Consider the following 25,972-nt stretch of genomic DNA (forward strand, 5'->3'; position numbering starts at 1 on the left):
CAGGGAAGCACGAAGTCTCCTTTCCCCACCTGCTGATCACCCATGTGAGTGGACGCATAAACACTCTGCTCTTTGCTGAGAAAGCTAACACCTCCCTCCTCACAGGCCCACAACCAATCAGCTGCACAATCTCCACTGAAAAGTTTTCCTCCAGCAAAGTGTTCTATACTCGATGCCTTCAGTCACCTCCGTAACTCCCCAGAACCTCTGTGCCTCTTACTCTCACTCAATCTAGTGATTTTGATTTTTTCTTGCAATGTAATACGGATTGTTAGAAAACAAGGAAATTCAGATAAAGGATTATGCAAATCAAGTCTAAAGCTTCTGATAATTAACTGCCAAATCACCTTTCACAAAGGCTGTAACATGTGACACTTCCACCAGATGCTAAGTGCCCGTTCCCCTGGGAGCTGCCAACAGCCGAGCTCTTCTCTTAACCTTTCCGCGGCCGTGAAAAGACAGCACTGCCAGCGAGCCTACACACGTACTACCTGGCACGTCACAGAAAGTGTTTCCTGACTCCTGTGACAGAGCTTCAGTCTTGTAATGACGTCTTTTTCCTACAGGAATTTCAGTCAAGGTTGTTTTAATGTTTAAAAAAATGCTATTTGTGTTTGTTTTTCAATTTTTTGTTTATGATTATCATTTCTACTTAGGCTGAACGTTGTAACAACCATTTGAATTTTTATTTTGGAATTTGCATGTTGGTACCTTTTGCCCATTTTTCCCCACTGGGATTTGTAACATTTTCTAATTGATTTGAAATCATTTACTACTACTACTACTACTATTATGGCAATAAATCCTTTGGGTTAGATCAGTGGTTGGCGAACTGCAGCTCTCGCGAGCCACAGTTTGCCGCTCTGTTGACTAAGGAGTTTGCCGACCACTGACCTAGACTCTCGATTCCAATAATTACAGACTGTTGTTGTTCCTTGTGATTAAGCCCCTATCCCAGTGGTCAGCAAATTCATTAGTCAACAGAGCAGCAAACCACAGCTCGCAAGTGGCTCGTGAGCCGCAGTTTGCCGACCACTGGGTTAGATGATGTACCTATTTCTCTTTTAATTTTTTATGTATAATAACATTTTTTCTTCCTATTAAATCAAGCCTATCAATATTTTCTTTTGTGGTTTCTTACTTTGTCTTACAGAGTCCTTACCCACAATAAGAATATGTAAATATTTATCTACTAGAGGCCTGGTGCACAAATTTGTGCACAGTTGGGGTCCAGCCAGTCTGCCCCAATCAGGCCAGGCTGGCCAGGGGGAGGGGCCATGGGCAGGCCGGCCCCACCCCCGATCGGGTTGCAGCGGGGGGGAGAATGGGGGCAGGGCTGGCCCAGGTAGGGGCCGCGGGTGGTTGGCTGGCCAGCCCCGCCCCCTGCTCGAACTCCCAGTCGAACTCCCGGTTGAGGGGATAATTTGCATATTAGCCTTTTATTATATAGGATAGAACTAGAGGCCCAGTGCATGAAATTTGTGCATGGGTAGGGTCCCTAGTGGCTGCCGGCTGGGGCCTCCCTTCCTCGGCTGCTGGCTGCCAGCTGAGGCCTTCCTTCATTCCGCACCGCCCCCTGGTGGTCAGCGCATGTCATAGCGAGTGACAGAACTCCCAGTCGAACTCCCACGGGGACACTTAGCATATTAGCCTTTTATATATATAGATATTTTCTTCTCTAAGTAAGTACAATCTCAGCTTTTATATTTAAGTCTCAAGTCTAGGTGAAATTAATTTTGATGCATAATTTGATAAATGTAAGCTGAATGATGCCATCTATAGGGTATTTAAGGTTGCTCTCTATATCTGAGAGCTGCCTCGAGAGGCAAAGAGGAGAAATGATGTTAACTGGTTACGGTAAGAAGAGATGCTCCAGGTGTGTTTTTGAACCATGAGATAGCTGTGAAGGTTGAACTTGGCCTCAGAATCTTTCTCAATACAATCCTCAACACAGCCACCACTGGCTGACTGGAGTTTGCAAGCAAGAAACAAAAATATAATTAGCTCTTCATATGCACTGGTGGTTACATTATAGAAACTCCATTGAGTTCAATAAAAAAAGAAAAAAAAAAAGAAAAGAAAGATTTGTTGTATATGAACTGTACAAGGTCAAGGACATCCAAGGGGGGGGAACTAAAACCAGGGCTTGTGAGGATTAGACCTGGAAGAGACAGGCTTTGAAGCCAACACTTTTAAATTCTCCAAGACCACATGATTTCTGCCATCCCTCCTTCTCTCTGTACATCTATTCCATTTTCCTTGAACCCGCTTCCCTATGCTTATCTTCACAAGGACAACGTAGCCACCAATCCCAAGTCAGCATTATAATCTCTTAACCTGATTCAATCCAGTGAAGAAACGCACCCCCCTACACACACCAGATCTAATCACATATTACAAGAAGTAAGGGCAAAACTGCATGGTACAAAGACAGCTCAGCCTGACCCACCCAGGAACTGTGGGTAAAGCAGGCACGCGCGCACGCACACACACATACACACACACACACACACACAATCAAAATTTTTACTGTGAGAAACAAAAATTTTAAAAGGATCAACACATCACGGTTTCCCCGAATTTGGTTTCCTGTGAAATCAAACCTTCCGGATCTGTCTCTTGGGATCCCTTCTCTCTCTCGGTTCCCCCACAGAAGAGGCATTCTCTACTGGCTGGCTCCACTTCCTGAGGCTGAACCAACGTTAAACCCCAGGAGAGGCAGCCTGGCCTATTTTCTGTGGGTAATGGGCATCATCGTGGTGCATGTGACCCACCCAGATCAAAAGGGATCAGGTTTCACTTAATAACAACCTTTTATGGCTCAAAATACAGTGTACCGTTTTATCATGTCTACAGAGCCCTACAGAATCTGGTTCCAGCCTACCTGTCTAGCTCACCTTACGCTCCGCTTCCCCTTGCTCGCCTCTCTCCAGCCCTGCTCACTCTGCATTCCCGACTCCACGGTGCTCTCTCCCACCTCCTGGATGTCACGGACACCATCACCTCCAATGGAACTCTCTTCTCTCTTTGTCAGGGTAAGTCCTACTTGATATTCTGTCTCACTGAAATAGGACCTCTTTGGGGAAGCCTTCCTGGACTCCACAAACCTGCTGCGGGAGGGAGGGAGCCCTTTCTCACGCTCCCAGCCCACTCTGTGCTTCTTTTTGATGCCCCTTGCACACTGCTAAGTGCCTGACATCACTCTTTCCTGTGAGTGCACACATTTCCTGAGGGCGGGGACTGAGTGTTTTCTTCACCACCACAGTCCCAGGGCCTGGCACAGAGCACTCAGATGTCGTGTGCTGGTTCCAGGTGAACATTTGGTCTCTCTGTCTGGAACAAAGGTGGCTGTGGTCTCTCATTATTCCCCAATTAAAAACCACCCATTTTCCTTACTGTCTACTACATCAAGAAGAAATACTATGCCTTTCCCTACACGTCTTTCCCTCCAGACAAGCTCTGCACTTCCATGGCTGTCTGTACTTACTCCCTTCATGTGAAAGGCCAACCACCGTTAAAATCCATCCCACCCTTTAAACACTTCTGCTGCCTCCATGAATGTTTTCCTAGTCTTTCCCCAAAAAGAGATATGACCCTGTCCTTTTCTGAATAGCTGGGTTAGTTTTTTTACATTAATATGTTCTATTGTACCCTTCCCTTAGACTACAAATTCATGGGAGTAGTAAATGTATCATATTCTAGCAGTTAAATTTCTGCACTGGATAAATGGGACTTGCACTAGTAGGTACCAAATAAATATTTGTTACTCAATTAATGAGAAATGCTGAGGTCAAGTTCATTGTCAATTTCAATGACTGCTTTAGAAAATGCTGGCAGCTACAATTATAAAGGCCAGAGTTCATTACCTGCTCTGAGCATCAGTCTTCTCTAGCTTTTCCTGTAGTTGAATCCAGTCAATCAATGCTTTGAAATCTCTTACATAATTATCCAGCATCATCAGCACCTCCTAATTGAAAAAATCAACAAACATTAAATTCCATTCTTAGACTAAAAAGTTAAAAAAAAACCCAACACTTCAGAGTGAAGGACTTAAAAATTAATAATTTCTACATTATGCTCCTTATTGAGGAAGCTACAAAATCTACCGATCTAGATTTTTGGTTGTTGTTTTATTTTCACTCTTACTGTGTGGCAAGAAATTAGTGAAGCTGAGAATCTAAAAACCAAGAGATGGTATTGATATTCCTCTCTAGAGGAATGGATCTCTAGAGTGACCATTCTTTTTTTTTTATAATATGTTTTTTATTGATTTCAGAGGAAGAGAAAGGGGGGAGAGATAAAGAAACATCAATGATGCCTGACCAGCATGGCTGAGTGATTGAGCGTCACCTATGAACCAGGAGGTCACAGTTCAATTCCTGGTCAGGGCACATGCCCGGGTTGTGGGCTTGATCCCCAGTGTGGGGCATGCAGGAGGCAGCCGATCCATGATTCTCTCTCATCATTGATGTTTCTATCTCTCTCTCTCTCTCTCCCTCTCCCTTCCTCTCTGAAACCAATAAAAAATATTATTTTTTTAAAGAAAAGAAAACTCAATGATGACAGAGAATTATCAGCGGGCTGCCTCCTGCATGCTCCCCATCAGGCATTGAGTCCATAACACAGGCATGTGCCCTGACCGGGAATTGAACCGTGACCTCCTGGTTCACCGTTTGATGCTCAACCACTGAGCCACACCATCTGAGCCAGAATGCCATTCTTTTAACTCTCTTTATTGTGACATTAATAAACAGAAAGTTCACAAAACACTAATGCACAGATAAATCCTTTCAAAGCCAAGCCCCAAGCACCCAGGACAAAAGCATAACTATGGCAGTCTCCGAAAGTCCCCTGGGGTCTCCTCCCTACCACAGCTCGTGTCTTTCCAAGGTGACCAACCGCTGCTTCAATCTGTGACAGTTCAATGCTGCCTTATTTCAAAATCCATAGGAATGAACTCAGAGTGTGTGCATTATTTTGTGGCTTCTTTTTTACATCTGTTTACTAGGTTCATCCATATTTCACAGTGTACCTGCAATTCATTTATTGCCGATGTCCAAGGTCACTACTGAACAATATTCTTTAAATGGATATTTATTTATGAAATCAACTGTTGAATTAGATGATTTCAAATTCTGGATATTGTAAATTATATACTGTTATTTATGTAGATGCCCTCTACACCAATGTATGCATTTCTGTTGGGTGTAAGCCCAAGAGTGAAACTGCTGAGTCACAGGGTAGGTGTATGTTCCACTTTAGTACACAATACATACTGGTTTTCCAAAGAGGCTGGCATCCCACCAGCAGTATACAAGAGTTCCCTTTTCTCCACATCCTTTCCAATACTTGTTATTTGTCTTACTGGTAATAGCCATTCTAACAGGTGTGAGGTGGTATCTCATTGTGGTTTTTGTTTTTTAAACACATTTTTATTCATTTTAGAAAGAGAGGAAGAGAGAGGAAGAGAAACATGGATCAGCTGCCTCTTGCACACCCCTCACTAGGGATCAAGCCCGCAACCCAGGAAGACCGGGAATTGAACCAGTGACCCCTTGGTTCATGGGCTGACCACTGAGCAACACTGGCCAGGCTCACTGTAGTTTTGATTTGCATTTCCCTTATAGCTAGAATTTTTTCTTATATCTATTAGCAATCTGCATGTCTTCCTTGGAAAACTATCTATTCAGGTCCTCTGCTCATTTTTTAAAATATGTTTTTATTGATCTTTAGAGAGAGAGGAAGTGAGAGAGAGATAGAAACATGGATGAGAGAGAAATATCATCGATCAGCTGCCTCCTGCATGCCCCCTACTGGGGATCGAGCCTGCAACCTGGGCATGTGCCCTAATCCAGAATCGAACCGGTAACTCTTGGTTCATGGGTCGACGACGCTCAACCACTGAGCAACACGGGCCGGGCCGTCTGCTCATTTTTGAATCAATTTTTTTTCGTGTTAAGTTGTGTGTGTTCTACAACAGCCAGGACATGGGAACAACCCAAGTGGCCTTCAGGGGGTGAACGGCTACAGAAGATGGGGTACGTATCTACAAAGAAATACTACTCGGCCATAAAAAAGATGAAATATTCCCAAACGAGGTAAGTCCCATGGAAAAGGACAAACAACACATGATTTCACTCATTTGTGGGATATAAAACAAAAAGCAACAAAAGAACAAACAAAACAAACAAAAAACAAACACTTAAATAGCAACAAAACGATGGTTACCAAGGAAACGGGGGTTGGAAGAATGGAGACAGTAGAGGGGGTCAAACACAAGTGAAGGAAGGAGACTGGATTGTGGTGGCCAGCACATGACAGAGCAGACAGGTGTTGTGTTACAAAGCTGCACACCATGAAATGCATATTATATCGTTAACAATGTGACCCCAATAAATTTAATTTTTTAAAATGATAATTTGTTCTATAAAAACATTACTTTTCCATAACTAAATTTTAAACTGACTTTATAGTATCAGTGGTACTCAAAGACCTCAAAAGCACTTTTCAAATATAAATGCTTAAAAATTTTGGCTACACTTTGGAAATTAGGCCCAACACTAACAATAAACTACACCTAATTACTCACAAACAAAATACAGCACCAACCTCACTGTAGTCACTTTGAAAGACCCTTCTGAACAAAGAAGTACTGTTTATCTCCTTTCAAAGGTAATCCGTAGTGACAGATCACTGGTAATGGTCTTCCACAATCAGGAAAAGGGGACATTTTTTATTTAGTTGGCTTCCTTTTCTCAATTCTACTAATATAACTAAAACTAGTTAACTGAATTCATTCAACTTAAATCACTCAAAGATTAAATTCAGAATAATTTATTGCATAAGTTTTCAGAATTTCGCTTTTAAAAGGAGAGGAGGAGGAGGAGGAGGAGGAGGGGGAGGAGGAGGAGGAGGAGGAGGGGGAGGAGGAGGAGGAGGAGGGGGAGGAGGAGGAGGAGGAGGAGGAGGGGGAGGAGGAGGAGGAGGAGGGGGAGGAGGAGGAGGAGGAGGAGGAGGGGGAGGAGGAGGAGGGGGAGGAGGAGGAGGAAAAACAATCCTCTACAGGACCGGAATATAAGCAGCTATACCTCCGATACCAGCTGGCACAGAGAAAGCACATTTGGTGGCTTAAACAGCCCATTTTAGGGGATGTTTAGCTCCACGTTATCAGAAGCGATCGGAGTGGAACCATGCCGCTGTAACCCGAGTCGTGTTTTACGAACAAGGGAACACAAACAAGACAAGCAGCTGGCGCAGCCTCAGCCAATGATGCACATCTTTCCCGCACAGCCATGAAGGCCATTTTGTCAAGCAGGATGGAACCGAACAAAAGTGCCTCTGAAAGTAACGTTACAGGCATTCAGATAAGTACGTATAGATGTACAGCTAAAATTACCAATTACTTTACCAATTGGCTGCAACGGATTTGATTGGTTTGTAATTAATTCTCGTTACTGGCGCACAGTGCAGGACGGTTGGCGCCATCCCTTTGTCCTGCTGACACCTAATCCCAGTGCACAGGCCCCCTCGGGCCCAGGGCATCAATACAGCCTCCGGTTCAGCTACAGGAGCGAGCAGTGCTCAGCCCAGGGGCGATGCAGGGGTGAAAACAGGCAGACATGAGAGGTCGGTGACAAAGGGAACCTTACTGAAGAAAGCTTCACCGGAAGTGAGACCAGTTTCACAGAGCTGGTTTTTAAGGCCGGCGTTTTAAAAGCTACTAATGGAATAGTTCATGGAAAGCATCTGAAAGCAGAACAGCAGATAAACCACTCTCAGTAACGCGAACAACATCACTCACAGTTGTCCTCACAGGCAGTTCAGCCCTCCCTCAGACCCTTGTGAGAACAAGCTGAGAGGATGGCTCCCACCTTACGACCTGCGCCCTCTCCCCACCCACCCACCCTCCAGGCCCTTCCTAAGGGAGAAGGGGAACGTCGTGCTGAGGGTGCATCCAGTTTGGTTGGAATGTCAGTGCCTAACAAGTCGTGCAGAAGCGGCTGATGGCACAACAGGCACATCGTCCAACTGAAAAAACGAGAAACTTAGCCTCTGGATTAGAGGTGGGCCCTAGTCCACAATCCTGGCTGAAACTGAACACATTCCTTTTACTATCATGTTATACTTATCAGTGAGTCATACAATACAGGTTTTATTAACTGCAAAAACACAAAAACCACAAATAACAACAAATCTTGTCAATGCTTCTGCAAATCAGGGGTTGACTCCACCTGTCAGATGAGGGAAAACCTGGGTTATGTATCTCACAAAGGCACTAATCAAATGAGATAATGGATAAAAGAATTTAAAAAAGAAAACCTCTAGGTAGCATATACCCAGCACATGTTTTGACCAAATGCTATGTTGTGCATTTTTTGCCCCCTCCTGTAAGTCCTGGATGGGGAGAATAGTAGAGCTGAGTATGAAAATACTTTTAAGCTCCCACATTTTATTTCTAAGTATAAGCCTCTGAGCATCTTGGCACAGTACAAAGAATAGAGACCACACCTCTCTCTACTCTCACTTTGTCAAAACCTCCATTGTTATAACCTACAACTTGAACAACAAGTTTCTATTACTGTTAAACTGTCCCCAAGCTTTGGGTAGATGACTGACAGAGCCAGAAATAAAAGCCACACTGTCTATGGCCCAGTCTAGCCTCCCCGATGCAGTATCAGGGAGAGGGCAAGAGTTTCCTCAGCTCGGCACAGACATACTTACAATCGGACAAACCCACTTCCATGAAGAAGTGCGCTCTTTACAAACAAATTTTATTTCTTCACTCAACCTTCTGTTATTTTTCATCATAAAAGCAAACAATCTGCTCATGTGACTGATCTCTAGGGCTGACCTAGAGATTATCTAGGCCCACATACTCATTTTACATAAGGAAATATAACTCAAAATTAAGTCCAATAGTGTTATCTACCACAACATGCTGACTCATCAAACTCTGCGGATATGACTTTGCGCCAAAATATTTTTTTAAATGGAAGAAATTTCATATGCCGATAGTAACAATATTGTGACAATCAAACCATAAATTTGGATGATTTCAATTACTGTTCATTCTAAACATCTGCTTCTGATGAATCATAATTTTAAGCTAATCTAAAGCCTGTTTTGGTTGTTTCCAATTTCAGAGGAAAGGCAGCTGCTGTCTCAACACGTAACTTTCCTTTGACCCGACATATATTTCAGAGGTCAGTAACCAATGCCAGGGTTCTCAACCCTGCTCACTGTAGAAACAGAAGAAGCTACCTTCGTAATATGTCTATAAAGATTTATCACTCTGGATTTTCTCAAATTAATTTTATTCAGTATAAAGTAATATAGTATACAGTCTGTATTTACTAAAAAGCCAGGCTTTGTAGTGAATTTTTAGAGACGCTGTGTGTCTGTTTAATATCCTATTACAAACACAAGGTTATCTAAAAATAGAAACACGCCTCACCGATGACATGCCATTCCCACCCAGGATGGTTTATGGGTAGCCATCAATCTCACTTTTCCCTACCCAGAGTGAATTAGGAGAGTGATAAGTATCTCAACGAAAAGGGAGCAATGTCTAATTAAAGACATTAAACATGAAACCAAAGAATGTGAAAAATCTCACTAGTGCCACCTACAGTATCCAGGGAGAATGAAGATAAGAGATTTTTAAAAATGTGTGTGTGTGTGTGTGTGTGTGTCCATTCCTTTGACTTCTTGCCCAGGACTATATATCAAGACCGCTTTCTACCAAACCTTGCACACGATATGAAAGTACATAATTAGGTAACGCCAAAAACCACCACCAAAAGTACCCTTGAAAAACCAAAACAAAGAAACACCTGCAGCATTCATAGGAGCAGCGAGTGGAACAGTGGTTGCAGGGGTGGGGGACCAGGGAGAGGCTGGTTGTCAGCGGTAGGAGGAGCACGTTCTGGGACCCGCGGTGCAGCACGGAGCTGCAGTTCAGACGCGGAGGTAAATGACCAAGTCAGGTGTAGCAGAAATTGGAGAATCTGGCTTCAAATGGATTGCAAAGCCTCCCAGCAAAACTTACCTTGCATTCCACCACACTCTGATCTGATTCACAAGTTACATAGATTTCATCGACTGCCCGGCGGAGATTGTCAAAGAGAAATGCCCAGTATCTAGCTCTGAGATCAATCTTGCGAGGGTGCCTTGTTTTGGTGGGACTTTTATCAAAGTGTTTATCTCCAGTTGCAGGTGTTAGTTTACAATCTACCGCAGTGTTCTGGTGAAGTAAACAAAACATGAAGAAAATGTTTTGAAAATCCTCCACGGATTGGATTATTATATAAAGCACATTTTTCAACATAGATACTTGAAAACATGACATCATTCTTCTCAGCGTATATCACAGCACATTGAAATCACTTAAACAAAGCTTGTCATCTTAAACGGAAGCCACAGGTTTATAAAGTTAATTCTTATTTCAGACATGTCTCATAGGAGGTATTAGGATGACCTCAACTGTGACGAGACCCTTATTCAAAAAGGAGCACTAAAGAGGCTCCTGATTTATTGGAACACGTGTATGGCACATTTACATACACTGACAAATATAAAGAGCAAGGTCAACGTTTTAAAATAGCTTGCATATATTCTTTTCATTGAAAAAACAATAACATACACTACACAGTTCTATTCAGTTGCTTAATGGTATTGTAAACCATTTTCCAACTTAAAGTAAAAATTAATATGTAAATACGAAACAACAGACTAGGAGAAAACATGATGGATTACTGTCACCAAGCACGTGCAACTCCAGCCTCAGCCCCAGCAGCACCTGCAGCCACAGGGTGCAGGCCTCACAACACGGGTGGCAGCACCTGCGGGCCTGACAACCCCAGAAGCAGTGTAGGTGCCCACTCCCCGAGCTCCCCCACCCACCCACGCAACCCCCATGCCATGGAGACACTGCCCAAGACCCACAAGACCCTAGACTCAGCGGGCACTGCCATCTCAGTGGCAATACTGCAACAGCGGAGACCCAGGCAGCAGCAAGGTACCAGCGACCCCAGACCACAAACAGCAACAAGGAGGGCGCCTGTGACACCTCGGGCAGACACCTTGGAAGGCAGACAGTGCTGGCTATCAATTCTAACCGCTCAGGTAAGAGAAACCAAATACCTGTCCTATAGCACCACCTACTGGAAAACAAAAAGGCCTCCAATTACCAACCTGTTGAATTGCTAGGCAAAAATAGCTTTACCTAAATTAAGAAAGTTGTTCACTACCGCAAATTCACTGACTGAGGGAAAACCCATCAAGCACCATGAATAATCACAGTAACACAGTGTCACACACACACACAAAAGACAAATCGCCAGAAACCAACCTTAAAGTCATGGAAGATGGTGATCAAAATGATCGAGAATTCTAATTGGCCAGGGGGCTCTGGTGGTTAGAGCCAGACAAGAATAATTTATCCAGCAAAGTTATGCTTCGGATATAAAGGAGAAATAAAGACTTTCTCCAACAAAAAAAACCTGATGGAGTTCACCACCATAAGACCTGGCTTCTGCCCCAGCCGGTTTGGCTCAGTGGCTAGAGCATCGGCCTGGGGACTAAAGGGTCCCGGGTTTGATTCTGGTCAAGGGCACCTACCTTGGTTGTAGCCTCTCGATCCCCAGCAGGAGGCGTGCAAGAGGCAGCTGACCAATGATTCTCATCATTGATGTTTCTATCTCCCTCTCCCTTCCTCCCTGAAATCAAAAATATATTTAAAAAAAAAAAAAAAAAAAAAAGACTTGGCTTCTAAGATGTTGAAAGGAGCTCTTCTGCCAGAAAGGAAAAGACAAAAGTACACAAAGTTTGACAAGGTGATAGGGGTTCTCAGAATAGAGTGTTAAAAACCTAATTATTGCATAAAGGTTAAAGGGGGAAATCATTAAAAATAACTATTGCGCCCTGACCGGTTTGGCTCAGTGGATAGAGTGTCGGCCTGCGGACTGAAGGGTCCCAGGTTCGATTCCGGTCAAGGGCATGTACCTTGGTTGCGGGCACATCCTCAGTGGGAGGTGTGCAGGAGGCAGCTGATGGATGTTTCTCTCTCATCGATGTTTCTGACTCTCTATCCCTCTCCCTTCCTCTCTGTGAAAAATCAATAAAATATATATATTTAAAAAAAATAACTATTGCTACTTCAATTTGGTAATGAACACATACCATAAAAATAGACAATTTGCAACAACAAATACATAATAGGGGAGTAAGTAAAGGATGAAACTTGTATAGGCAAGTAAAGATAAGATGCTACCGGAAGAAAAAGGACTAGTTTAGACGAACTTCTTGAGAGCCACAGAACAGAAACCTAGCCCAGCTGGTATGGCTCAGGGTTGAGCATCCACCCATGACCAGGAGGTCACTGGTTCAATTTCCAGTCCGGGCACATGCCTGCCTTGTGGGCGCAATCCCCGGTGAGGGCGTGCAGGAGGCCAACTGATGTTTCTCTCTCATCAATGTTTCTATCTCTCTATCCCTCTCCCTTCTACTCTCTAAAGAAGGAAATTAATAAAAACAGAAATCTCGATCAGAGATACAAACATAAAAAAGAGAAAACGAAGACAATCATCATAGAAAATCACCAAATTAAAATATCAGTCAGAAACACAAGGGAAAATAAACAGTGGAGCTACAGAGCAATCAGAAAACCAAAAATGGCAAGAGTACGGCTTCATACATCAGTGTCACCTTAAATGTAAATGAACTGAACTCACCAATCAAAAGGCACAGGGTAGCTGGATAGATTAAAAAACAAGACCCAACAGTACACTGCCTTAAAGAGACTCCTCTCAGTCCCAAAGACAAACACAGGTTCTAAGTGAAGCTGTGGAAAATAGTGCTGCAAGCCAATGGTATCCAGAAGAACGCCCATGTAGCCATACTTCTATCACACACAAACACGGACATTATATGTATGGGCATTATGTAAAGGAGACAACCAAAAAGAAAACGCAACGTTAATATATATGCACCCAACTTAGAAGCAAGTAAATATATAAAATAATTATTAACAGACCTAAAGGTATATATTTACAATAACAGTGGGAGACTTTAGCACCTCACTTAGACAGAAAGGCAAGAAAGAAATATTGGCCTTAAATGACAAGAGTCCAGATGTCCTTAAGCAGATATATACAAAATATTCCATCCAGAAGTGACAGAATACACATACTTCTCAGGTGCACATGGACAGACCATATGTTGGGACACAAAGTAAGTCTCCATAAATTTAAGATTGAAATTATGTCAAACATCTTTTCCTATCACAACAGTATGAAACTAGAAATTAGCTACAAGAAGAAAAATGGAAAATCACAAATATGGGGAAATTAAACAACAAGAAGTGAACAACAAATGGGTCAATGAAGACATCAAAGGAGAAATCAAGAAATACATGGAGACAAATGACAATAAAAATATGGCAACCAACATCTATGGCAGGGGTAGGGAACCTCTTTTCTTCCATGGGCCATTTGGATATTTATAACATCATTCAAAGGCCACACAAAACTATCAACCTAAAAATTAGCCTGCTATATTTGGTCAAACATTTAATCAACTCACCCCTAATGCCTTGGCAGGGATAGACTGAATCATGAAGAAACAGAAAATCTGAATAGACCCATCACTAGTAAGAAAATTGAAATAGTAATCAATAACCTCCCCCAAACCAAAAGTTCAGGACCAGACGGCTTCACTGGTAAATTCTACCATCCATTCAGATTTAATACCTCAATTTCCTCATTCGTAAATGAAGACAGTAATAATGCCCACGTCAAAGGGTTATGATGATCAGCAAATAAATTAATATTTGTAAAGTGTTCAGTACAAGCTATGCACATGGTACTACGTAAATTTAGTTTCTTAGCCCTGGCTGGCATTTCTCAGTGGTCAGGATGTTGGCATGTGCACCGGAGGGTCTCGGGTTGCATTCCTGGCCAAGGGCACGTACCTGGGTTGCGGGTCCGATTCCCACCCCGGATCGGTTGGGGTGAGTGTGGAAGGCACCAACTGATGGATCACGTCGATGTTTCTCTCTCTCCCCCTCCTCCTTTCCTTTCACCCTCTCTAAAAAACTAATGGAAAATAGATTGTATTTTATAACTAAAATAAAAGGTAAGTAAAGAGTTGCATACGCTTTACCTGTTTAGTAGTTTTATGAGTCCCCTGAATTATCCTCTTTGGTTTTCCACCAGTTTGAAATTTAGATTTTCCTTCAAGGCAAGAACAGATAGATAAATATACAGATCAACAAACAGACAATAGAAAACTGAACTACACAAATCATTCTGGCATATTAACACATAATCTCCTTCTAGTCATAGTCAATCGGAACTACAACTGTAACGAAAAACAAATTTCCAAGATCCCAGAGACTGTTTTCATGCAACAGCTTCCTCACAACAGGAGTAAATCAACTCCTTAAAGAAGTCAGATTTTCCAACAATTTAAAAATCAGGTCAAATAAAAAAATTCTGCAAAAAAAAAATTGTTCCATGAGGGAATAAATGAATAAAAATAGATTTTAAAAAGATCAAGTTAGTGATACTTCTCAACTTATATATATAGGTCTGAAAAACACTTATTTGAATTCAAATTATATTTCACCAATAAAATTAGGAATACATTTTTTACAACATAAAACTCAGTATTTTCTGTTTTGATTAACTTACCTGATGTATGACATAGTTTCATTTTGAAACGGGAGGTTTTTTAGTTGTCTGTATTTTTGCAGTCAGACATATCTCTCTTGTTCTTTTTTTAAAATATATTTTATTGATTTTTTACAGAGAGATGAGAGAGAAACATCGATCAGCTGCCTCATGCACACCCACCACTGGGGATGTGCCCGCAACCAAGGTCCATGCCCTTGACTGGAATCGAACCCGGGACCCTTGAGTCCGCAGGCCGACGCTCTATCCACTGAGCCACACCGGTTAGGGCTCTTTTGTTCTTCTTTACGAAAGACACCACCTACTGCCCTGACCAGAGAGCTGGCCGTGCACCGAAGGGCTGCAGGTTCATTCCTGGTCAAGGGCACATACCTGGGTTGCAGGTTTGATCCCTAGCCCTGGTCGAGATGCATGGCGGGGCAAACAATCAGTATGTCTCTCTCACATGGCTGTTTTTCTCTCTCTCTCTTTCTCCTCCTCCCTTCCACTCTCTCTAAAAAAACAAACAAACAAAAAAACACATTGAAAAAAAGATCCTTGGGTGAGGATTAACAACACCAACAAAAGAATAATAACACTTTCCTGAAACCATTTGCATATTAGATAAAAAGGCAATGAAAAACTACTTATTTAATTTATACTTATTAGCCTGAGAGTCCTAATTATAAGCAGTTTTTAGTCTATCTACTGCTCAGGAATAAATATAGCCTTCTAATTTACAACAAAATGAAACTTATTTTTAATATATATCATCACTGTCCTGAGCAGTGGTTAGTGTCAGAGCACAGACCTAAGGGTCTCGGGTTCAAATTCTAGTCAAAGGCATGTACCTGGGTTGCAGGTTAGATCCCCAGCCCCAGCTGGGACGCGTGCAGAAGGCAGCCAAGCTGTGTGTCCCTCTCACGTTGATGTTTCTCTCTCTCTCTCCCTTCCTCCCTCCCTCTCCATCTCTCCCCCTCTCTCCCTCCCTTCCACTCTCTCTAAAAATCAGTGGGAAAAATATCCTTGGGTGAAGATTAACAACAAAAAACATACATACCATCATCATCTTTGCTTTCTAGTGGAACACTCCAAGCTATTAGATTTCTTGCTGTGCGACCCTCCTCTGCAACTATTCTCCTTACTTTGTCATGGCTATTGGAACGCTGGAATGAAGCCTATGTACAGAAAAGGGAATATTTATTACTGAATTGTTAGTCAAGATATAAAATATGCATTATTTCTTATGTTTCTCAGAAAGAAAACACACTCTATTCATTTTCCATAATCCTATTCTTATAAAAACATAACTAGTAACTTAAGTAGAATAGTTTTAAACATTGTAATCTAAGTAAGCATCAGGGTTTGAAATACAATAAATGAGTCTGAGATACTTCATAACATTGTGTGGATTTCTATTTCAAGCAGTATTTTAACCTGGATTCCTTTCTTCAGGAAGACTTAAAACGCGTTATTTTCATCCAAAGTCACAATGTGCCACCTAGGGCCACATGGAGACTTTTACAAAGGTTTGCTCCAATATTAGATGTTTAAAAAAAGCAAACACCGGTTTCAAGTGAAAGTTCTCATATCCAAGCCTCACAGTGTACAATCCAACCAAGCAGCTGTTCGCAGCGTTCACCGAAGTGTCTGCGGATTTCTGAAGCTTGTTCCTAGGCTGGGGAGAGGTCGTTTCGCTCACCTCTAAACACTCTCTGCTTGCAGCGACTTCACTCAGCATCTGGAACTGGTATCGAGCACTGCCTATTACATTCTTATGTCTGTGCCTACATGCAAGTATCTCCTTCACACAGGAATTAAGAGAGAGGGATGCACAAACTGAACGGGGACTCCCCGAGGCCACACAATGAGGGGATGAGAAGGAAGGAGGTAAAGTACAGCCGGGGTGCTGGGAAACCAGAGTAAAAACATCTAATTCTGTTTAACAATGGCTACCCCAAACCTCCCAAAGGGGGTTTCCAGGAAGACTGGGCTCCCCTATAAACTTCATTCCCTCCTCTTCCTGGTGTGAGTGGCATTGCTGAAGAAGATACTTAGAACGGCCTGAGAATCTCGAGTTAGAAAGCAAAGTGCGGGGAAGGGGACCTGTCATCCAGGCCCTCTGGGAGTTTCACCACACGGATCCCCATCCCAGATCCAGGGAGCGGCCGGCCCCCCCTGCCCGCCTCAGGGAGAGGGTGGCTTCTCTAAGAGCTGGCTGGGTCCTGCGTAGAAAAGCAGGTCAAGCTGTTGACATGGATTGATTTGTATCTTTTTAAAATGAAGACCAAAGGAAGCTGGCTTCCACCTGTTTATCGGCCCTAGGTCCCCCAAATGGCAGGAGTAGGGCTCTCAGGTGGAATACTACAGTCACAGTTGTTTATGTTATTACTGTGCTTCACAACAAAATGTTCCCCAAAGAAACTTGTATGCAACAAATGTTACATCAAAAAAGATAATAAATACAAAATACGTTGGCCCATCCGGTGTGGGGTGTGGCTCAATGGTTTGAGCCTCAACCCTGGAACCAGGAGGTCACCGTTCGATTCCCGGTCAGGGCACATGCCTAGGTTGAGGGCTTGATCCCCAAAATGGGACATGCAGGAGGCAGCCGATCAATGATTCTCTCTCATCATTGATGCTTCTATCCTTTCTCCCTTCCTCTCACTGAAATCAATAAAAAACATTTTTTTTTTTTTTTAAATGGGTGGGCTGAAACCGGTTTGGCTCAGTGGATAGAGCGTCGGCCTGCGGACTGCAGGGTCCCAGGTTCGATTCCGGTCAAGGGCATGTACCTTGGTTGCGGGCACATCCCCAGTAGGGGGTGTGCACGAGGCGGCTGATCGATGTTTCTCTCTCATCGATGTTTCTAGCTCTCTATCCCTCTCCCTTCCTCTCTGTGAAAAATCAATAAAATATATTGTTTTTAAAAAATGGGTGGAAGAGCCCTAACCGGTTTGGCTCAGTGGATAGAGCGTAGGCCTGCGGACTGAAGGGTCCCAGGTTCGATTCCGGTCAAGGGCATGTACCTGGGTTGCGGGCACATCCCCAGTAGGAGGTGTGCAGGAGGCAGCTGATCGATGTCTCTCTCTCATCGATGTTTCTAACTTTCTATCCCTCTCTCTTCCTCTCTGTAAAAAATCAATAAAAATATATTTAAAAAAAAATGGGTAGAAGAAAGAAAGGAAAGAGGGAGGCCAAAAAAAAATAATTAAGGTTAGTGTTTGAGGTAGTTTGATCACTTACCATCATTCTTTAATTCCTTTCTATGCCAAGAAGCTCATTTATCAAATAAACCCATGGGGTATGACTCCTAGAATTAAAAAAAACCACACAATTAATTATACACACACACACACTAGTAGTCATAACATTGTCAGGAAATCATATTTATTCATAAAAAAGATAAAAATCTCATCCCAAGTTTCTAATTAATTTAACAACAAAAAGTTGCTCCTTTATACTGCCTGTTTCAATATAATATAGCATGTTTTAAATACTCCATGTTCTCCAAAAAATACGATACAATGGGACAGTGTTAATTGTAGGAGTAGCCCACCCTAGCCCAACCCAGAGGCTTCCGTTTTTTTTTTACTGCCATCTATAAACATACACACAAGCACTCTGTATCCTGACTCAGTTTACACACGTTTAACTAAAACAAGTTCCATGAAGTAATCTTTATCCCTGTTATGTGAGATGCACTCTGATATTTCCTTCTCCATTCTATTTTTTTTAATTATTGCTTTCACTTAATTGGTTTATGACCCACCACTAAATCCCAACCCAGTACCGGGAGCACTGTGAACTCCTCTTAGAGGCGCTCTCCCTCCAGGGAGCATGCTGGGGCCTTTTCCTCCCTCTCCCCTGTCCTCTCCCTCCCATACCCTCAAAAAAAAAAAAAAAATCTTCTGAGAAACTTTCAAAAAGTGAGATTTTATCGTATGTTAATTACCAATTATATAAGACTCTCCATAGAACAGACCCCACTTTACAGGAAACCTAGTTAATGTGGCCAGACCTTTATTCAAAGAAATCCAAAGCAGAGGAACCAGACAGAACACAAAGGGACAGGGAAAGTGCTGGAAAGAATGGCCTAACCCTGTAAGAAGAGCTAATGAGCAAAGAAAGGAAGCAGCAACTGGAACCAACACTTTTGGAATGAGAGCCGAGACCTTTTATCCTCTGTCACGTGAATTTGCTCCTTTTAAATGCAGCACCTCCAATGAAAACATATGTCCAAACAGAAAGTTTATATACAAGCATTCGTAGCAGCATTATTCCTAACAGCCCCAACGTGGAAATCACCCAAGTGTCCACAGTTGACGGATTTTTAAACAGTAGTATATCCATCAATGGAACATTAGTCAGCCGCGAAAAGGAAGAACGTGTTTATACATGCTGCAACATGAGCGAACCTCGAAAACATTAGCCAAGTGAAAAGACCACATATTACATTTATAGGGAATGTCCAGAACGGGCAGTCCATAGTCAGAAAACACATCACTGGTTGTCTGGGGTTTCTTCTGAGGATGATGCAAGTGTTTTAAAGTCATCATGGTGATGGTTGCACAGGTCTGAAAATACTTAAAGAAACGCGTGTTAAAGGGGCTCGCATGACATGTAGCTCAGGATAGCTGTTGTGTTTTTTAAGGGCAGTGCCTCTGCTCACAACTCCCCAAGGCCTGTCGGTCTTACTCAGAGTAAAAGCCAAACTCCACACAGTAACTCGCACACCCTCCACTTCCTAGCTCCCACACCCTCCACTTCCTAGCTCCCACACCCTAAACTTCCTGGCTCCCACACCCTCCACTTCCTGGCTCCCACACCCTACACTTCCTAGCTCCCACACCCTCAACTTCCTAGCTTCCACACCCTCCACTTCCTAGCTCCCACACCCTCCACTTCCTAGCTCCCACACCCTCCACTTCCTGGCTCCCACACCCTACACTTCCTAGCTCCCACACCCTACACTACCTAGCTCCCACACCCTACACTTCCTAGCTCCCACACCCTCCACTTCCTAGCTCCCACACCCTCAACTTCCTAGCTCCCACACCCTACACTTCCTGGCTCCCACACCCTCCACTTCCTAGCTCCCACACCCTCCACTTCCTAGCTCCCACACCCTCCACTTCCTGGCTCCCACACCCTAAACTTCCTGGCTCCCACACCCTCCACTTCCTAGCTCCCACACCCTCCACTTCCTAGCTCCCACACCCTCAACTTCCTAGCTCCCACACCCTACACTTCCTAGCTCCCACACCCTACTCTGCCTGGCTCCCACACCCTCCACTTCCTAGCTCCCACACCCTCCACTTCCTAGCTCCCACACCCTCCACTTCCTAGCTCCCACACCCTCCACTTCCTGGCTCCCACACCCTCCACTTCCTAGCTCCCACACCCTCCACTTCCTAGCTCCCACACCCTACACTTCCTGGCTCCCACACCCTAAACTTCCTGGCTCCCACACCCTACACTTCCTAGCTCCCACACCCTACACTTCCTAGCTCCCACACCCTACACTTCCTGGCTCCCACACCCTAAACTTCCTGGCTCCCACACCCTAAACTTCCTAGCTCCCACACCCTCCACTTCCTAGCTCCCACACCCTCCACTTCCTAGCTCCCACACCCTCCACTTCCTAGCTCCCACACCCTGAACTACCTAGCTCCCACACCCTACACTTCCTAGCTCCCACACCCTACACTTCCTAGCTCCCACACCCTACACTTCCTAGCTCCCCTACCTCTCGCACCACCTACTCCTGTCCTCCCTGATGTTCATTCCACTCCAGCCACGTTGGCCTCTTCACGTTCCCCAACATACCAGGCACACTCCTGCCTCGGGGCAACCCCATCTGGAACATTCCATCTTTGGCCTTTCCAAGCACTATTTTAAGAATTGCAACCCATTTATGCTGATTCCCACCACCTGCAGGTCTCATTCCACTTCTGCTCTAGAGCACTCCTCACCTCCCATTATTTACTTGGTTGAGGTAGCGGCCCATCTTTCCCAGCAAGAATGCAAGCTCTATGGTGTCTCTTGGGTTTCATTATTGCTAGAGCCTCAGAACACAGAACAGATCGTGGCCCTGAGAAGGCCCCGATTAAATGTGTACTCATGAATGAAACCCATGCTAAGAAATCTTTGCTCGCCATGTTCCTTTCCTCTCACATGCTGCACATCCAAAGCCTGCCAATTCTTCAAGGCCAGTCCAAAAGTGATCTTCATAAACCCTACTCTGACATCCCCAGCTGAGAGAGATCTTGGTCTGAATTCCCAGACTTTATCCGAATTCTTTCCATCTAAAAAGCGTGGGAAGGCATGACACAGTGGAGAGACTTTAAGGAGGCACCGAGTGCACCAAATCACTGTGATTTTGAGAAGTTATTTAACCTCTTTGAGTTTCAGTATTCTCGTCTCTAAAAATGAAGGCCCGGTACTTACCCAACAAACAGAAACATATTTTCCACAACAAGATCTGTATACAAATGTCCAAAGCAGCTTCACTCATAATATACCACAACTGAAATCAACCCAAATATCCATCAAGAGAAGAGATAATCAAATTGTGATATATCCATATAATAGAATGAACCGATACCACGAAGAAGATAAACTTCAGACATTACGTGTGGAAAAAGAAACCGGACACAGAAGCGTACGTACTGAATGACTCCATTTATATGAAGTGTAGAACATTCAAAACTGATCTTAGGTGAGAAATATGGAGGGACGGCTGCCTTGGTTGAAGGGGAAGCTTGGACTGAGAAGGTGTACAAGGGGACTTCCTGGGAGAGGGAAGTGCGGTCGTGGTTCACAATTATATGTAAAGGGGCTGAAATGTATTGAACTGTCCACCTAAAAAAGAGAGTGCACTTCGGCCCTAACCGGTGTGGCTCAGTGGATAGAGCGTCGGCCTGCGGACTCAAGGGTCCCAGGTTCGATTCCAGTCAAGGGCATGTACCTTGGTTGCGGGCACATCCCCAGTAGGGGGTGTGCAGGAGGCAGCTGATCGATGTTTCTCTCTCATCGATGTTTCTAACTCTCTCTCCCTCTCCCTTCCTCTCTGTAAAAAATCAATAAAATACATTTAAAAAAAAAGAGAGTGCACTTCGCATGTAAATATACCTCAATAAAACCGATTAAAAAAAAAGGGCAGATAGCTGAGGGGTGGAAAATGCAGGCTATCCCTAATTATAAAGTTGCTAGAAGGATTAGATAAGAAACACATATACTGAAATAAGTATGAACAGTGAGAGAGTGCATACTGATGTGGGACCGAATCCCAATCTAGCCAATTCTTACAGCTACTAGTTAGTTATATGGCCTTGGGCAAGTCATGTAATCTCTGGGAAATGAAGCCTTCGCTTCTGTGCAGACAACAACATCTGCTTTGCTTAAATGGTGGCATGCTAGAGATCTCCAAGTTAACACAGCATCTGACATGGAACAGGCACCCAGATAATTTTCACGTAATACAGGAAACCTGCGCACACAGGTGCTCAGTCAGTGCTTTGTCCTGTATGGGTTTTCTTCAACTAGGGCATGTGGAGAGAAGGAAAGGGTCAGTATCTGAATGATCTCCTTCACCTTCCCAACATGCCTTACCAATGGCAGGCCCTCAGCAAAGTTTGGAAGGAAAGGAAGAAAGCTGAATGGCTTGATGATTAAGAGGGATTAATAAATAGGCAAAAGTGAGCATTTTTAGGGCAGTGGAAGTACTCTACGCGGCATTATAATAGTGAAGCCCTGGGAGAAACATTTTTTAAAGTCTATGTTGAAAACGCTCTATCTCTTGGGCCATAGTCCACCAAAGTTATGTATAAACGCGTCTGCATAGCAACACGGATGATGCTTCCACGCATGATCCAGCAGGTGAACGGAGCTAAACCGGGAAGTCACCGTAGATCAGAAAATAAAAAAATCGCAGCTCAAGGGAGTGGCAGGAAAGGAGGAGGGGACCAAGCCTTCGTGGAGGGCTCGCTGTGGACGGTTCTGTAGCTCGCTCTGCAGACTCCTCGACGACCCACTGCCAACCAACTCACGAGATGGAAGAAAAATACGTTCCCTCGTTTACAGATGAAGCAGCCCGAGCCCCGGGGAAAACTGACCCATCCGCCGAAAGACAGGTAATGGCGCTGGGGTGCCAACCACCCTCCGCCTGCTTTTTCGTCAAATCATCTTATCACACGCTTCCTCCCGCAAAGACAACTTGTCAAATCATGAAAAGCGGGCTCGTTGACCAAGTAAAATCCGAATTCCTTCTTGGGTATGTATTATTCAGGCCATCTCCATAGGTGGCATCAATACGCACCCCGCACATGGTTAAGGGAAGTCCTCATTAGCAGGAAAAACAGAAAACAAAACAAAACAAAAAAACAAGAGCCAGAGCATAAACCGGAATGTAAACCAGAGGTCCGACTGCCGGCTTGAGGTCAGAAAGCTTGACCCCGGGCCTACCACGTGCCAGCAGGTGACGGGACCACCTCTCTCGGCCTCCGTTTCCCCCATTCTTCACCCGAGCACAGCGCCCACCCCACCCTCCTCCCGCGGGCGGTTCAGCAGCATGAAATAGCGTTGCTGGGAGCCATACTGTAAACCTGTACAAAGAGGAACACATCGAGGCATTCCTCGTCGGTGGGACGCCTCTCCCAGCAGCTCTTCCACGGACAATAACCGGGCACCCACAGCAGGAAGGCGGCCCACCGGCCACAGAGCGCTGCCGAGGCGGCGGAGGCCGTGGGCAGCAGGTGCGGCCCCGGCCAGGCGTCGCCCGCTTTCTCCCCACCGGTGTGCAGACGGCGGCGAGGCGCCGGGAAGGGGGCACGGACGTGGTGCGCAGCCCTGGGGTCTCCGCGCCCCTCGGGCCTCCGCGCCCGCCCTGCCTCCCCGCGGAGCGCGGGGAAAGCGCAGATAACCCGCTGACAAGGAGCCGGCGGCGGCCATCACCTGTCAGCGAAGGGCCGGTGCGGAGGCTGCTTCAGAAACCCCGGGCGGGGAGGACGCCCCGGGAGCGAGCCCCTCAGCCCGCCCGTCCCGACCGCCCCGCCCACCTCGCCCGCAGGTCCCTCAGGGGACCGACCCCCTGGCCCTCCCCGGCCGCCGGCTCCCCTCCCCCAGCCGCGCTCCCGGCCTCTCCACCCGCCCGCCCGGGTGAGGGGAGGGGTGGAAGGGCGTACCCCGCCGCCACTGCGTCCCCGTGGGCCCCGCGAGGCGCTCCGCCGGCGGCGTCCCCGCCCAGGCCCGCCCGGTCTGAGAGGCGGGCGCCCCTCGCGGACACTCACCGCGGCCTCCCAGCGCGCGGGAGGCGCCGAGCGTCCCGCCGGGAAAGGGGCGTGTCGGTGCGCGTCACGTGACCCGCCGGGGCCGCCGGCGCGCGTGCGCAGTCCGCTCGCCTTGTGGGGGGGGCCGGTGACGGCGGGCGGCGGGGGGACGCAGCCGCCAGCAGCCGAGAGGGGTTTCCTTTCCTTTCGGGGGGCTGCGCTCGCACTGCCGCGTCTGATCACACAGCCCGCGCCCCGGGAATCGGCCCCTTCCCGCTGCCTGTCCCATCCCCACAGCGATCCGCGCCGAGGAAGGACCTGTCAACGCGCTTCAGAATGGACGCGGAGTCCTGCAGGGAGTTCTGGTCGGCCCTTGGTGGGAGCCGAGCTTGCATGGCTGAGTAGACACCCGGCAGAACACAGGTTAAGGAGCTTAACTGCCCTGAAATCACAGTTCTGGGTAAAGGAGGACCGAGACTCTTGCAGACCGTTCTTCTTTCCGTCCAGCTGGGAGCTCAGCCTCTTCACCCTTCCCTCTCCGCCCACAGCAGGTGGGAGTCATGGAATCTGAGGGAGTCGGCCTATCAGACCGTCAGCGTGTGAAGACTGTCAAACGGAGGTCCTGTCGCCGTCTCTGCGCCAACAGGAGTCCCCGTTTTAGGGCGAGGTGACTTTATGGGTGGAGACAGCCCAGCTCCAGCCTGGTAATAGCAGTCGTCTATGCTGAGAACAGAGACCTACGCGGAGAAGGGTGCCCGCCCCGTCCCTGATTAGTCCGTTTCTATAAAAGTGGGTCTGGATGGGTCAGAGGGGAGTCACCCTCCTTGGTCCGTGGAGATGCAAGTGAGGATTTAGCTTCGATTGGATGAGGAAAGGATTAGTCCAATTTGACCCATGCACCAAGACGGCACCGGTTCGATTCTGGGTCAGGACACATACCCAGGTTGTGCACCCGGAAACACCCCCCCCCCCCCGTCAGGGGCGTGGAGGGGGCAGCCAATCGATGTTCCTCTCTCTTTGATGTTTCCCTCTCTCTACCTCTCCCTTCTCCCTCTCTAAGATCATATATATATATATATATATATATATATATATATTTTTTTTTTTTTAAAAAGTGTTTAGCCTATTCTATGGATCAGACACTTACGGAGAATATTTACTATACTCCTCACACCAAATTTATCGGACAGATTTTTATTTCATATTTTTACATCGTTTTAAGTAAATTAAGTCATTTATTCCAAGTTATATAGCAGGCGAGCTACTGAATCTGAAGATCCAAACTAGATGCGTGTGGGTTCTTTCATGGCAGCGTACTTACTTCCCACAGGGTAGAAGGGCATATGACCAATAGTTGTAAATGCTGTACGATGCCACCTAAATAAAGTTCAAGAACAGGCAAAGCTTACATTGCCCTAGTTTTCCTTAGTTTTGCGAAGCTGCCGGCTAAAGCATCTTTTGCTTTTCAACCTGCATGGATGTGAAGCTGACATTGATCGAACACTTTACCATATATGTCAGCTACTCGTCTAAAGGCATTATACTATTTAACTTAATCTTCACACTCTTCAAGGCAGTCTTATTCCTACGCCCATTTTATTTTTAAAAAATATATTTTATTGATTTTTTACAGAGAGGAAGGGAGAAGGATAGTTAGAAACATCGATCAGCTGCCTCCTGCACGCCCCCTATTGGGGATGTGCCCGCAACCAAGGTGCATGCCCTTGACCGGAATCGAACCTGGGACCCTTCAGTCCACAGGCCGACGCTCTATCCACTGAGCCACACCGGCTAGGGCCCTACGCCCATTTTATAAGTAAACAAACAGGTTTCCAAGGGCCAAGTACCTTGGTCAAGATCAAAGAAGTGCAAGCCACAAAATGGAGCATCGGATGCAAGTATCTGGCTTGAGCACCTGCGCGTGTGCATCCTGCCCCGGGGAAGTAAACCAGCAGCGATACACTGAAGACTGGGAAATGGACACTGTCGGTTGGTTCTCCAGGGCACATTTTCCCAGCTTCTGTACTTTGTTCA

The 25,972-nt window shown here is 45.4% G+C and overlaps 1 protein-coding gene across 10 annotated transcripts in view; it reads right to left on the reverse strand.

Annotated features, from left to right (window-relative positions):
* SCAPER (S-phase cyclin A associated protein in the ER) overlaps window positions 1-24,274 on the reverse strand; it is a 163,910-nt gene extending 139,636 nt beyond the window's left edge. For 3 of the 10 annotated variants that reach the window (XM_080651531.1, XM_080651530.1, XM_080651536.1), the window contains exons 1-6: window positions 23,960-24,011; window positions 17,916-17,982; window positions 15,730-15,847; window positions 14,161-14,231; window positions 10,049-10,243; window positions 3,867-3,967 (exon numbers count right to left, since the gene is read on the reverse strand). In XM_080651531.1, the coding sequence (XP_080507657.1) occupies window positions 3,867-3,967; window positions 10,049-10,243; window positions 14,161-14,231; window positions 15,730-15,847; window positions 17,916-17,921 (491 nt within the window). In that variant the 5' untranslated portion in view covers window positions 17,922-17,982; window positions 23,960-24,011. Of the gene's footprint in view, window positions 1-3,866; window positions 3,968-10,048; window positions 10,244-14,160; window positions 14,232-15,729; window positions 15,848-17,915; window positions 17,983-23,624; window positions 23,723-23,854; window positions 24,044-24,256 lie in introns of those variants that run through there. The other 7 variants (XM_080651534.1, XM_080651538.1, XM_080651537.1 and 4 more) reach the window with 7 other exon arrangements.
* Window positions 24,275-25,972: the final 1,698 nt, after the last annotated feature.

This window comes from Plecotus auritus, assembly GCF_963455305.1.
Source record: "Plecotus auritus genome assembly, chromosome: 15".
Lineage (NCBI taxonomy): Eukaryota > Metazoa > Chordata > Mammalia > Chiroptera > Vespertilionidae > Plecotus > Plecotus auritus.